The 12,977-nt window shown below is 35.1% G+C and overlaps 1 protein-coding gene across 7 annotated transcripts in view; it reads right to left on the bottom strand.

The window, feature by feature from the left end:
- Positions 1-12,977, bottom strand: part of ST7L (suppression of tumorigenicity 7 like) — a gene marked incomplete at its 3' end in the record, with an annotated part of 150,993 nt that overhangs the window by 104,400 nt on the left and 33,616 nt on the right. For all 7 annotated transcript variants that reach the window (XM_082648131.1, XM_082648129.1, XM_082648132.1 and 4 more), the window contains one exon: positions 12,020-12,122. In XM_082648131.1, the coding sequence (XP_082504257.1) occupies positions 12,020-12,122 (103 nt within the window). The remainder of the gene's footprint in view (positions 1-12,019; positions 12,123-12,977) is intronic.

Below are 12,977 nucleotides of genomic sequence, written 5' to 3'. Positions count from 1 at the left end.
ATCCCACATGCCGCAGGGCAACTAAGCCCACGAGCTTCAAATACTGAGCCCGAGTGCCACAACTACAGATCCCGCACGCTCTGGAACCCGTGCACCACAACTAGAGAGAAGACCAAGTGCTGCAATGAAAGATCCTGAATGCCACAACTAAGACCTGACACAGCCAAAAATAAATTTAAAAAAAGAAAGAAAGTAGACAAGCAACACCATCACCCCAGAAAGTTCTCCTTTCCAGTTAATACCTCTATCCTGACCACCTGAGGCAACCACCATTCTAATTTCTACCACAATAGATCACTTTTGCCTTTTCTTGAATATCACATAAATGGAATCATTCAGTATATATTCTTTTGAACGCTATATTTTTAAGATTCATCCATGTTTTGCTGTACCAGTAGTTCTTTTCTTTTTATTGCTAAATAAATTTTTTTCTCTTGGATGCACACCTTGGAGTAGAACTGGGTCATAGGGTGAGGTATATGTTTAATTTTATAGGAAACTGACAAAGTGGTTGTATCATTTTATATACTCTTAGCAGTAATGTACTAGAGTTCTAAATGTTCCACATTCTTACCAATATTTTATCAGTATTTTTAATTACAGCCATTCTGATAGGCATGATACCTTGTAATTTTATAATGCATTTCCTTGATAACCAACAATGGTGAGCACCTCTTTATGTGTTTATTGGACATTCCAATATCTTCTTTTCTGAAGTATCTGTTCAAGGCTTTTGACCATGTTTTACATTAAAGTTGTCATTTTATACTTATATATTCTGGATTTGAGTCCTTTGCCAAACAAACAAACTGGAAATATTTTTTTTCCTATTTGTGGTTTGCCTTTCATTTTTTTTAAAATGATGATGATTTTTATTTATTTATTTATTTATTTTTGCCACACCGCACAGCTTGCAGGATCTTAGTTCCCCAACCAGGGATCGAACCTGTGCCCACAGCAGTGAAAGCACGGAGTCCTAACCACTGGGCGGCTGGGGAATTTCCTGCCTTTTCATTTTTCTTAACACTGTCATCAGTGAGAAGAATTTTCAATTTTTGAAAAGGCCAATTTAGAATTTTTTCTCTTACAGTTAAGTGCCTATTGTGTCCTAGGAAATCTCTGTCTACCCCAAAATTTCAAAGATATTCTTAGATGTTTTCTTCTAGATGTATAGTTTTAGCTCTTACATTTAGGTAAATGATCCATCTCAAATTAATGTTTATGTATGCTATGAGAATATTTCATGATTTTTCCCCCCATTCAGACATCTAGATGTTCCAGCACCATTTGTTGAAAAGAGTTTCCTTTCCCCACTGAACTGCATTGGTGCTTTTGTCAAAAACCAAATGACAAAATACATATAGATATATTTCTGGACTTTCTATTCTGTGATTTTGTTTTTAAGGCAAGTATCTCAAATTTAAATCTAAAGATAATAAAATTTAGAAGAATTTGGTGGTAGTATGCTAATAAAAAAAACCTTCAATGAAATATTGCAGCAAGCTATTGCTAGATCCTAAATTAAAGTTAGATAATACTATTCTAACTGATGTGTAAAGTGTCATACTAAGAACAATTACATCTATAGTAAATCATGGATATTTTTGGATTTAATATTTACGATTTCAATCATCTGTGCTATCTCTAAACATCCATGATTTATAAAGCCATAATTTTGCTAAGGAACAAATTTCAATCATTTGTGCTCTGAGGCTTGTGCACACATGTGAGTAACTTACCAAATGAATAACCCTAGTTGAATCTTCAGCATCCATATCTCAGCAAGGTTCATGACCCATCCTCATGTTCTCATTTCAGGAGTAAAATTATATGTTATACTGGTATTTCTCAACCCATGGAGATTCACAATGGTTTTGGACCATATTAATCAAGAATGTCAATGGCTAACTATAATAATAATGTTAAAGAATACTTTTTATAATAAAAAGATGAATTTAAAAATGTGCAAAGGACTTGGATATTTATCCAAAGAAGATACACAATCCCACTCCTGGGCATATATCTGGAGAAAACCATAATTAGAAAAGATCCATGCACCCCAATGTTCATTGCAGCACTATTTACAATAGCCAAGACAAAGAAGCAACCTAAATGTCCACTGAAAGATGAATGGATAAAGAAGATGTGGTATATATACACAATGGAATATTATTCAGTCATAGAAAAGAATGAAATAATGCCATTTGCAGCAACATGGATTGACCTAGAGATTGTCATACTGAGTGAAGTAAGACAGAGAAAGACAAATATCATATAATATCGCTTGTATGTGGAATCTAAAAAAAATTGGTACAAATGAACTTATTTACAAAACAGAAATAGAGTCACAGACGTAGAAAACAAACTTATGGTTTCCAGGGGGAACGGGGGGGAGGGACAAATTGGGAGATTGGGATTGAGATATATACACTACTATATATAAAATAAATACCTAATAAGTACCTACTGTATAGCACAGCAAACTCTACTCAATACTCTGTAATGGCCTATATGGGAAAAGAATCTAAAAAAAAGTGGATATATGTAAAACTGATTCACTTTACTGTGCACCTGAAACTAAAAACATTGTAAATCGACTATACTCAATAAAAATTATTTTAAAAAATTTAAAAAAAGAAGATATACAAATGGCCAATAACCACATTAAAAGATGTTCAACATCATTAGTCATTAGGAAATGCAAATCAAAATCATGAGATGCCACTTCACACCTACTAGGACAACTACAGTCAAAACACAGACAATAACAACTGTTGGCACAGATGTACAGAAATTGTAACCCTCAAAAATTGCTGTAAATTTTTGGGAATTTTTTACATTGGGAATGTAAAATAGCACAGCCAACTTTGAAAAAGCTTGGCAGTCTCTCAAAAAGTTAAGCATAGAGAATTACCATATGATCCATCAATTCCACTCCTAGGCATATACCCAAGAGAAGTGAAACCATGTGTCCACACAAAAGCTTGCACATGAATATTCACACCAGCATTATTCATAATAGCCAAAAAGTGGAACCAACCCAAATGCCCATCACCTGATGAATGGATAAACAAAATGTGGTATATCCATACAATGGATTACTACTCAGCCATAAAAAGAAAGGAAGTATTGATACCTGCTACCTTATGCTAAGTGAAAAGGCCACATAATATAATTCTAAATCTACAGAGACAGAAGGTAGATCTGTGTTGTCATGGATTTGGGGAGAGAGGAATGGGGAGTGACTGCTAATAGCTACAGGGTTTCTTTTGGGGGTAATAAAAATGTTCTAGAATCAGAGAGTGGTGATAATTACACAACCTTGTGAATATACTAAAAACCACTGAATTGTATACTTTAAAAGGGTGAATTATATTGTATATGAATTATTTTAATTAAAAAATACTTCTTGATGGTTGGATAATAAAAAAATGTGAGACACAAGAATGACTGAAACAGGATGCTATGGAATATTTAAAAAGTATGAAATATTTTCTACCGTAAAATTTTAAAAACCAACAATTTCTATAGTAGCTGAAAGATACATAATCTTTTTCTTGTTTGGTGACTAAAACAAAATGTTTATTGAACCAAAGCCATACCTAGGTAATGAAGAACAAGTCAAAAATCATGAAAACATGTTGTTCTAATTTTTTTACTATTACTATCACAGTTACTGTATACTGAATTCATTCAGTAGATTAAAAAAATCTGTAAAAGCAATCAATACTGATGAAACATCTAAAGCAAATTCATAGCCTGAAGAGATTTATGTGATCTTTTTCTACTGCACTTCTAATGGCTTCCAGCTTTAACAAATTGCACAGCTCTAGACCTATAGCCATTTCTGTTGTAGTTATGTGGAAAGTAGCCAAAATAGTTCCTGTTAAAACAGCTTTACAATTTGTCATTTTACTGGTAAGATTCATAGAACATTTGAAAATTTGCATAATAAATTTATAAGAATAAAAGAAGATTTAAAAATATATATATATATTTAAGTGTCACTGTTCATTAGGTTAAGTAAGTTATCATGACACATTGTTGAAGTCTGAGGAAGAAAACCCCTAAAGCCCTTTATGTTTGCTGGCTCCAGCTGAGAGAATCACAGATAGAGACTATAATAGAAGAGAAAGGGGAGAGAATATCTGTACATACTTCATCACTTGCAAAAACAGCCACAAATTCCAGCGCTCTTCCAATTCATATAACACTAATGTTATTTAAGTGGGACATTATCCAAATTGTTGGAGCATAAAATTTCCCCCCTAAAACCTTAATTTTTAACCTGTTTGGTAACACCCAGCTTAAACTGCCTATCCACAAACAATAACGTAAGGTTACAGAGCCATTCTACTCAGTTGGATATTTTGATAGAGCTGAATTGTCAACTGGTTTTGGTATTTAGGTAAGGGGAAAAAATATACAAATTTCTACCTATAAATAAAAATGATTTTTTTTCAGGCAAGGCTTTACTGGTGCTAAAAATGATTTTCAAATATTGCAGTATATACATATTACATACTTATTAAATGTATATTTATATTTAATTAAATAACATATTTTACAGTTTTACTGACGTATACTTTATATATCACAAAATTTACCATTGTAAGTATACAGTTCAATGATTTTTACTAAATTTATACAGTTGTGCAACCATCACCATAAAAAGTTCCCTCATGCCTGTTTGAAGTCAATCTCCACTCCTACCCACAGCCCCAGGGAACCACTGATCTGCCTTTTGTGTCTATAGTTTTACCTATTTCATAAATTTCATATAAATGGAATCATACAATATGCTGTCTTTTTTTAAAGGAAATATAATACACTCCTTGGCTCAACTGTAAGTACTGATGATAATTTATTTTTTTAATATTTATTTAGTTATTTGGTTGTGCCAGGTCTTAGTTGTGGCAGGTGGGCTCCTTTAGTTGCGTCAGGTGGGCTCCTTAGTTGCGACTTGCCGGCTCCTTAGTTGTGGCATGCAAACTCTTAGTTGCAGCATGCGTATGGGATCTAGTTCCCTGGCCAGGGATTGAACCTGGGCCCCCTGCATTGGGAGCACAGAGTCTTAACAACTGCGCCACTAGGGCAGTCCCCAATATGTTGTCTTTTTTTTTTTTAATTTAATTTTTGGCTGTGTTGGGTCTTCGTTGCTGCACGTGGGCTTTCTCTAGTGGCAAGCTGGGGCTATTCTTTGTTGCAGTGCGCAGGCTTCACATTGCAGTGGCTTCTCTTTGTTGCAAAGCATGGGCTCTAGGCACACGGACTTCAGTAGTTGTGGCTCACAGGCTCTAGAGCGCAGGCTCAGTAGTTGTGGCGCACGGGTTTAGCTGCTCCGCGGCATGTGGGATCTTCCCGGACCAGGGCTCAAACCCATATCCCCTGCACTGGCACTGCGCCACCAAGGAAGTCCCCAATATATTGTCTTTTGTGTCTGGTTTCTTGCACTTGGCATAAAGTATTTGAGGTTCATTTATGTTGTTGCATGTACTTATACTTCGTTCCTTTTTAGTGCTAAGAGGTGTTCCATTACGTGGATATATCACCACTTATTTATTCATTCACCTATTTTTGGACTGTTTCAAATTATTTGCTATTGTGAATAATATTGCTATGAACACTTTCATACAAGTCTTTGTATAGGCATACGTTTTCATTGCTCTTGGGTAAATATCTAGGAATGGAATTGATGGATCATATGGTAAGTATATGTTTAACTACACAACTGTTTTCCAAAGTAGCTATACTATTTTAAATGCCTGGCAGCAATATATGCATTTTCTCTACATTCTTGCCAACACCTGATATTGTAAGTCTATGTGAGTATAGCCATTCTAGTGGATATAAAGTAGTATCACACTGTGGTTCTAATTTGTTTTCCCAATGACTAATGATGCTGAGTATCTTTTCATGTGCCTTCTTTGATAGCTAATTCATAAACCTTCTTTGATGAAGTGAGTTGTTTGTCCTATTATTACTGAGTTATAAAAGTTCTTTATAAGTTCTGGATACCAAACTTTAAGAGATAAATGACCTGCAGTCATTTGGCTTATCTTTCCATTTTGTTAGTGATAACTTTTGAAGAGCAAACATTTTAAGAAGTCCAATCTATCAGGTTTTTTTTAATTGATCATGCTTTTGAAGAAATCTTTGCCTAACCCAGGTTCTGTTTCCTTCTAGAATTTTTATAATTTTACCTCTTACATTTAGATCTTTGATCCATTTTGAGTTAATTTTTTATTTGGCATGAGGAGAGGGTCTAGGTTGTTTGTTTGTTTTTCACATAGATGCCTGATTTTCCCAGCACCATCTGTTGAAAAGATTATCCTTTCCCCATTGAATTGCACTGGAACTCTTGTTGAAAATCAACTGACCAAAATTATGTGAGTTTATTTCAGGATTCTCTATTGTCTTTCATTGATCTACATTTCAACCTTCATGCCAATATTATATTATCTTAATTACTGTAGCTTTAAAAATGTCTTGAAATTGGGTAGTATAAGTCCCTCTAACCTTACTGTTCTTTCTCAAAACGGTTTTGGCTATTCTAGATCCTTTGCATTTCCATATAAATTTTAGAATGAGCTTGTCAGTTTTTTTGTTTTGTTTTTTTGGTTTTTTTTTTGTGGTACGTGGGCCTCTCATTGTTGTGGCCTCTCCCGTTGCAGAGCGCAGGCTCCAGACGCGCAGGCTCAGCGGTCATGGCTCACAGGCCCAGCCACTCTGCGGCATGTGGGATCTTCCCGGACCGGGGCACAAACTCATGTCCCCTGCATCGGCAGGTGGACTCTCAACCACTGCACCACCAGGGAAGCCCAAGCTTGTCAGTTTTTACAAACATGTCTACTAGGATTTTAATAGGAATTGCATTTAATCTACAGATCAATTTGGAGAGATCTTAACAATAATTAGTCTTCTAATCCACAAACATGGTATATATCTCCATTTATTTAGGTCTTCTTTAATTTCTCTCAGAAGTATTTTGGAGTATTTCACTATATGTGTGTGTAGGTTTTTAAACTCAAAAGAAGTATCACTAAAAGCATCACAGATTATTTAGACAGATTCAATATGAAGGTTAATATATATTACATATCCAACAATTTAATTTTATAATTTGGGCAATGCCTGGGATTTCTGCTACCCTCCCCTCACCCATGGTGGCTCTGGCAGTAGTTTTGAAAACCAATGCACAATGTACACCATCAGAATTGTTACTGCTGAAACTGACAAAGGACTAATCTCCAAAATACACAAGCAGCTCATGCAGCTCAATATCAAAAAAAACAAATAACCCTATCCAAAAATGGGCCGAAGACCTAAATAGACATTTCTCCAAAGAAGATATACAGATTGCCAACAAACACATGAAAGGATGATCAACATCACTAATCATTAGAGAAATGCAAATCAAAACTACAATGAGATATCATCTCACACTGGTTAGAATGGCCATCATCAAAAAATCTAGAAACAATAAATGCTGGAGAGGGTGTGGAGAAAAGGGAACACTCTTGCACTGCTGGTGGAAATGTAAATTGATACAGCCACTATGGAGAAGAGTACGGAGGTTCCTTAAAAAACTAAAAACAGAACTACCATACAACCCAGCAATCCCACTACTGGGCATATACACTGAGAAAACCATAATTCAAAAAAAGTCATGTACCACAATGTTCACTGCAGCTCTATTTACAATAGCCAGGACATGGAAGCAACCTAAGTGTCCACCGACAGATGAATGGGTAAAGAAGATGTGGCACACATATACAATGGACTATTACTCAGCCATAAAAAGGAACGAAATTGAGTTATTTGTAGTGAGGTGGATGGACCTAGAGTCTGTCATAGAGTGAAGTAAGTCAGCAAGAGAAAAACAAATACTGTATGCTAACACATATATATGGAATCTAAAAAAAAATGGTTCTGAAGAACCTAGGGGCAGAACAGGAATAAAAATGCAGACGTAGAGAATGGACTTGAGGACACGGGGAGGGGGAAGGGTAAGCTGCAATGAAGTGAGAGAGTGGCATGGACATATATACACTACCAAATGTAAAATACATAGCTAGTGGGAAGCAGCTGCATAGCACAAGGAGATCAGCTCTGTGCTTTGCAATCACCTACAGGGATGGGATAGGGAGGGTGGGAGGGAGATGCAAGAGGGAGGGGATATGGGGATATATATATATGTATATGTATAGCTGATTCACTTTGTTATAAAGCAGAAACTAACAAACCATTGTAAAGTAATTATACTCCAATAAAGATGTTAAAAAAAAAAAGAATTGTTACTGCTGAGAATACATTTTACGTAAGAGGGTTTTTAAAGCAGAAAAGAACAACCACAGGGAACAGACAATCCCGATTTTGTTATTTTGAGTGGGAATTAAATAAATTTTTTAGATATCAATAGTGTATTTAATTTGAATAGTTCTGATTAATAACTGCTGCTTATCTTCTCACACAAGGAACAGATTTCCACCCCATCCTGGGTACTAACAATAACAACCACTTCTGTAAAGCTTACTACGTGTTAGGTACTCTTCTAAGCACTTTAAAGATATGCACTCATTTAATCTTAATAACAACTCTAAGAGGTAGGGAATATTATCCCCAGCTTACACATGAGGAAACTCAAGTCTAGAGAAGTTAAGTAACTTGTCCAAGGTAATACAGCTAGGAAGTAGTGGAGCCAGAATTCAAATGTAGGCAGTTTAGTTGCTGAATCCGTTCTCTTAACCACTCTGCAGCAAGAGAGAGCAGAGCATTTCATATACAAGTATTTTTAGACCTCTGCTTCCAGTAACGGAAGACTGGGTAACTCAGATGAACCCTCCCAGACAGCTAGAAAAGCTGTCGATTTTAAAAAATTGAATCAAATACATCAGATAATTGACAAAGGGTAGAGAATTACCAGGCCACAGTCTAAAGACGGCAGAAAGCAGAGAAGTAAGCCACACCTGGGGCTTCTTTCACTATAGGGACATTTGACAATTCTGGAAAAGATAGCTAGGAGCCTGTTCAGTATTTTTGCCAGTTTCGTAAGGCTGCTGGAACAAAAGTTGAAGTCCAAGTCCTGTCAAGAGTGAGAGCCTGGCAAAACCCTCAGGATTGGACTGGGACTCTGAAAGCTGCATCTTAGGAATAAGGGTGAACCAGAAATAAACTGAAACTTTCATGGACTGCAGTCCAGTTTCAAGTCATCCGGGTAGACCAGAAAATTTCAATCCCTGAAACTGAATTAAGGTGATCCTGTCCTACCAATGCTTCTTCCAGGCATCTAAGGGCAAGGAAAATCCTCTATGAAGGAACATAATATTATCTGAGATTTTAAGCTATTTCTACAATTTTTCAAATAAAATATCTGGCACATAGCGAAAGAAAATCAGGCATAAGAGAAAAGACGATATGAACATGATGCAGCAGAAAAAAACAGATGTTAAAAACAGAAACAGGGACGTTCTAGACATTGGGATTATCAGAGAAAGACTTTAAGATAACTACTTTATTTTCAAAGAGATAACAGATTATATTTAAACTTTTGGCAGAGAATTCAAACCTATAAATAATACGAGAGATGTGAAAAATAAATAGAAATTCAAGAAGTAAAAAATGTTTCAAAGGAGTGAAATCACACAGTGTATGTTCTCTGGCCACAATGCAATTACGTCAGAAATTATTGATAAAAAGATAATTTTCATATGTTTTAAAATTAAGAAATACACATCTAAATGGAATAAATATACCTCTAAATCAAAGAGGAAGTAATAGTGGAAATTAGAAAATATTTTTGAACTAAATTATAAAAAAAATAATGCTATAGTATGCAGTTAAAATTGTACTTAGAGAAAGGTTTATAGACTTAAATGGATATGTTAGAAGAAGAAACATTAAAAATTAATGAGTTAAATACCTTATACGAAGATACAAGAGGGACTTCCCTGGTGGTTCAGTGGTTAAGAATCCGCCTGCCAGAGCAGGGGACACAGGTTCGTGCCCTGGTCCAGGAAGATCCCACATGCCACGGAGCAACTAAGCCCATGTGCCACAACTACTGAGCCTGTGCTCTAGAGCCTGCGAGCCACAACTACTGAGCCCACGTGCCACAGCTACTGAAGCCCGTGCACGCAGAGCCTGTGCTCTGCAACAAGAGAAGCCACTGCAATGAGAAGCCCGCACACTGCAACGAAGAGTAGCCCCCACTCGCCAATCTAGAGAAAACCCGCACGCAGCAACGAAGACCCAACACAGCCAAAAATAATTAATTAAAAAAAAAAGAAGATACAAGAATTAAAAAAAAATGGGGCCAAAGAAAGTTGAAAGAAGGCTGTAAAGAGCAGAAATGAATGAACCAGAAAACAAACAGTAGAGAAGATCAACAAAGCCAGAGGTTGGTTCTTCACGAAGACTAATAAAATTGATAAATCCCTGAGGAATCCAATAGAGGGCCAAAAAGAAAGGTAGCCAGTGTTATGAATTAAAAAATGGATGTTACAACTGATTCTGCACATATTAACAAGCTAATAAAAGGATTTTATGAAATCTTTATGCCAATAAATTTGAAATTTTTGATGTAATAAATTCCTAGAAAAATACAACTTACCAAAAGCTAACACAAGAAGAAACAAGAAATGTGAATAGTTATGGAATGGTTAAAAAAATTGAATTTGTAGTTAAACTATTAAAGATATGAAATTTGTAATGAAAATTCTTCTCACAAAGAAAAATCCAAAATCAGACAGCTTTATCAGCAAATTCTTCCAATCACTGAAGGCAGAAATAATTCTAATTTTTACACAAATTATTCCAGAGAATGATAAAAGAGGGACAATTCCTTAACCTGTTTTATAAAGCCAGCAATAAAGGAAAAGTATAGACTAAAAATATAAGAAAAGAAGGAAAAACATAATTAATAAACATAATTAATGTCAGAATGATGGTTAAGTTTAGGTAGGAGGGAGGAAGTTGTAATTGGGAAAGGGCAGGTGGGTTTCTGGGGGCTGACAATGTTGTTTCTTGACCTCAGTGGTAGTTTCCACTCATTTGCTTTATAATAAATCATTAAGATACACATTTCTGTTTTTTACACTTTGCTGTATATGTATTATAATTCACACTAAAATTTTTATTGAAATTTATGGGACCAGTTTCACTTAATGAGAGAATGGCATAAATATTTGTTGACTCTCATCCTTAGATTTCAGTAATATTCTTGACTCTGTCTTTACTTACTCTAACAGACTTACAACTTGCATTTCTTCGAGATTATTTTTTAGAGGTTAATCCTTTAATGTTTACTAGTTTCCAAATTCCACTAACATATTATACTGGAATCAACAGTTACAATTACTCTTTTAAATAAAGGCATATTCTTGAATACTCTATACTCCCTAACTTGGGGCATTGTTTTTAAAATCCAAAATTTCATCTTGGGTTATAACACACGAAGATTAACCAATGATCTGTATGTCTGCAAGGTGTACAATATTAAGACAAATGAGATGAGTACAGTTCATCTGGGACTAAATAAACATCAACTCAGCAGTTTTTCTGGGAACTTTCACATCTGTTTCCTAACACTGATTATTTTAATCTATTTGTCTTCAGTCTTTGTCTACCCAGCCCTCATTCAAAAGCATCTGTCTAGATGTAAATAGCTTTTATAGTAACAGGATATTTGATTTAATGATCTGAAATATGAATGATCTTTTATTAGGACCAAGCCATTTTATTTCTTCTCTATAACTATAGTAAAAGGAACAGCTAAGTGAACATATTGTACATCAAATTTTATTTTGACAGCAATTATAAAGCCTATACTGAAATACTGCTCCTATCCACCTTTCTAAATTCTTTTTAACATCCCCTTTAGGGTAAACACTAAGCATCAAAATATAGCAGACTAAAACAATTCTGCCTCAAATTATGGAGACCCAAACTTTGGTCTATACACTGTTACCAATTTGATTAACTTAAATAAAAGTAGTATTTCTATCATAAAGTTTCTTACTTTTGGAACATGAGGATTAAATTCCACAGCTCTATGAATTGCTTCCACAGCATTAATTTCTGCTGTGCTTAACCCTCTTCTGGAGGCTGTTTCTGGAGAAAATCTGTAAGAAAACCACAAAATGAAGAAATAAATATTTAAATAAATAAGTATTTTAATCAATTAATTAACTGAGATCGTAATTTAGCACCCTAAATCAGAGGTTTCTGGTGATGGCTAAAGTCAAAGCCAAATGGCTACTAAACATAAAAGTAAAGCCTTTGGTTCAACATATAAAGGAAGGCAGCATAAGAAATGGAAATATTCAAGTTAACGTGAAGAAAACCTTCAGAAGTCCATTAAAGACACACTTTGGGCAAAGTAATAAAATAAGAAATGCCACACAGGGACATCTAGAGAATCTCATGAAATAGAAGTACATTCTTATCAAATTTTCACTGTTCACAGACTGTGAACAGTCCATTCTAATTCATATCAAGCCACAGTAATCTAAGGTGAAAGAAAGCAGTTGCCATTTGGTTCGTTTCTGAGTAACTTACCTGTGCAATAAAGAGAAATTCATTAAGGACAGCCAAAAATACAAGGAAATCAGAATAACTCAGAATTATAATCTCAAAACAGGTAACATGAAACCTATTTCCCTACCACATATCTTACAATTACCATCATAGCTACTATGTACTGGATATACTTTCTATCTAGCATTGCTTTGGGCATTTAACACATATAATCCTCACACAACAACCCTACAGTATTATTATTCTCATTTTACAGATAATAAAGAAACTCACACTGATTAACTTGACCAAAGTTCCATAGCTGGTATGCTGTAGACTTTGAATTTGAATCCAAGTTCACTTAGCTCTAAAAACCTTGCTCTTTCCACTACACATAGTAAGAAGCTTCTAAGCCCCATAAGATCAAGGGTTATTCAGCAGGAAGTAGGGAAAAAAAAGCA

This window comes from Grampus griseus, assembly GCF_964374135.1.
Source record: "Grampus griseus genome assembly, chromosome: 1".
Classification (NCBI taxonomy): Eukaryota; Metazoa; Chordata; class Mammalia; order Artiodactyla; family Delphinidae; genus Grampus; species Grampus griseus.
Note: the sequence above shows the minus strand (reverse complement) of the source record. Positions and strands in the feature narration are given on the sequence as shown.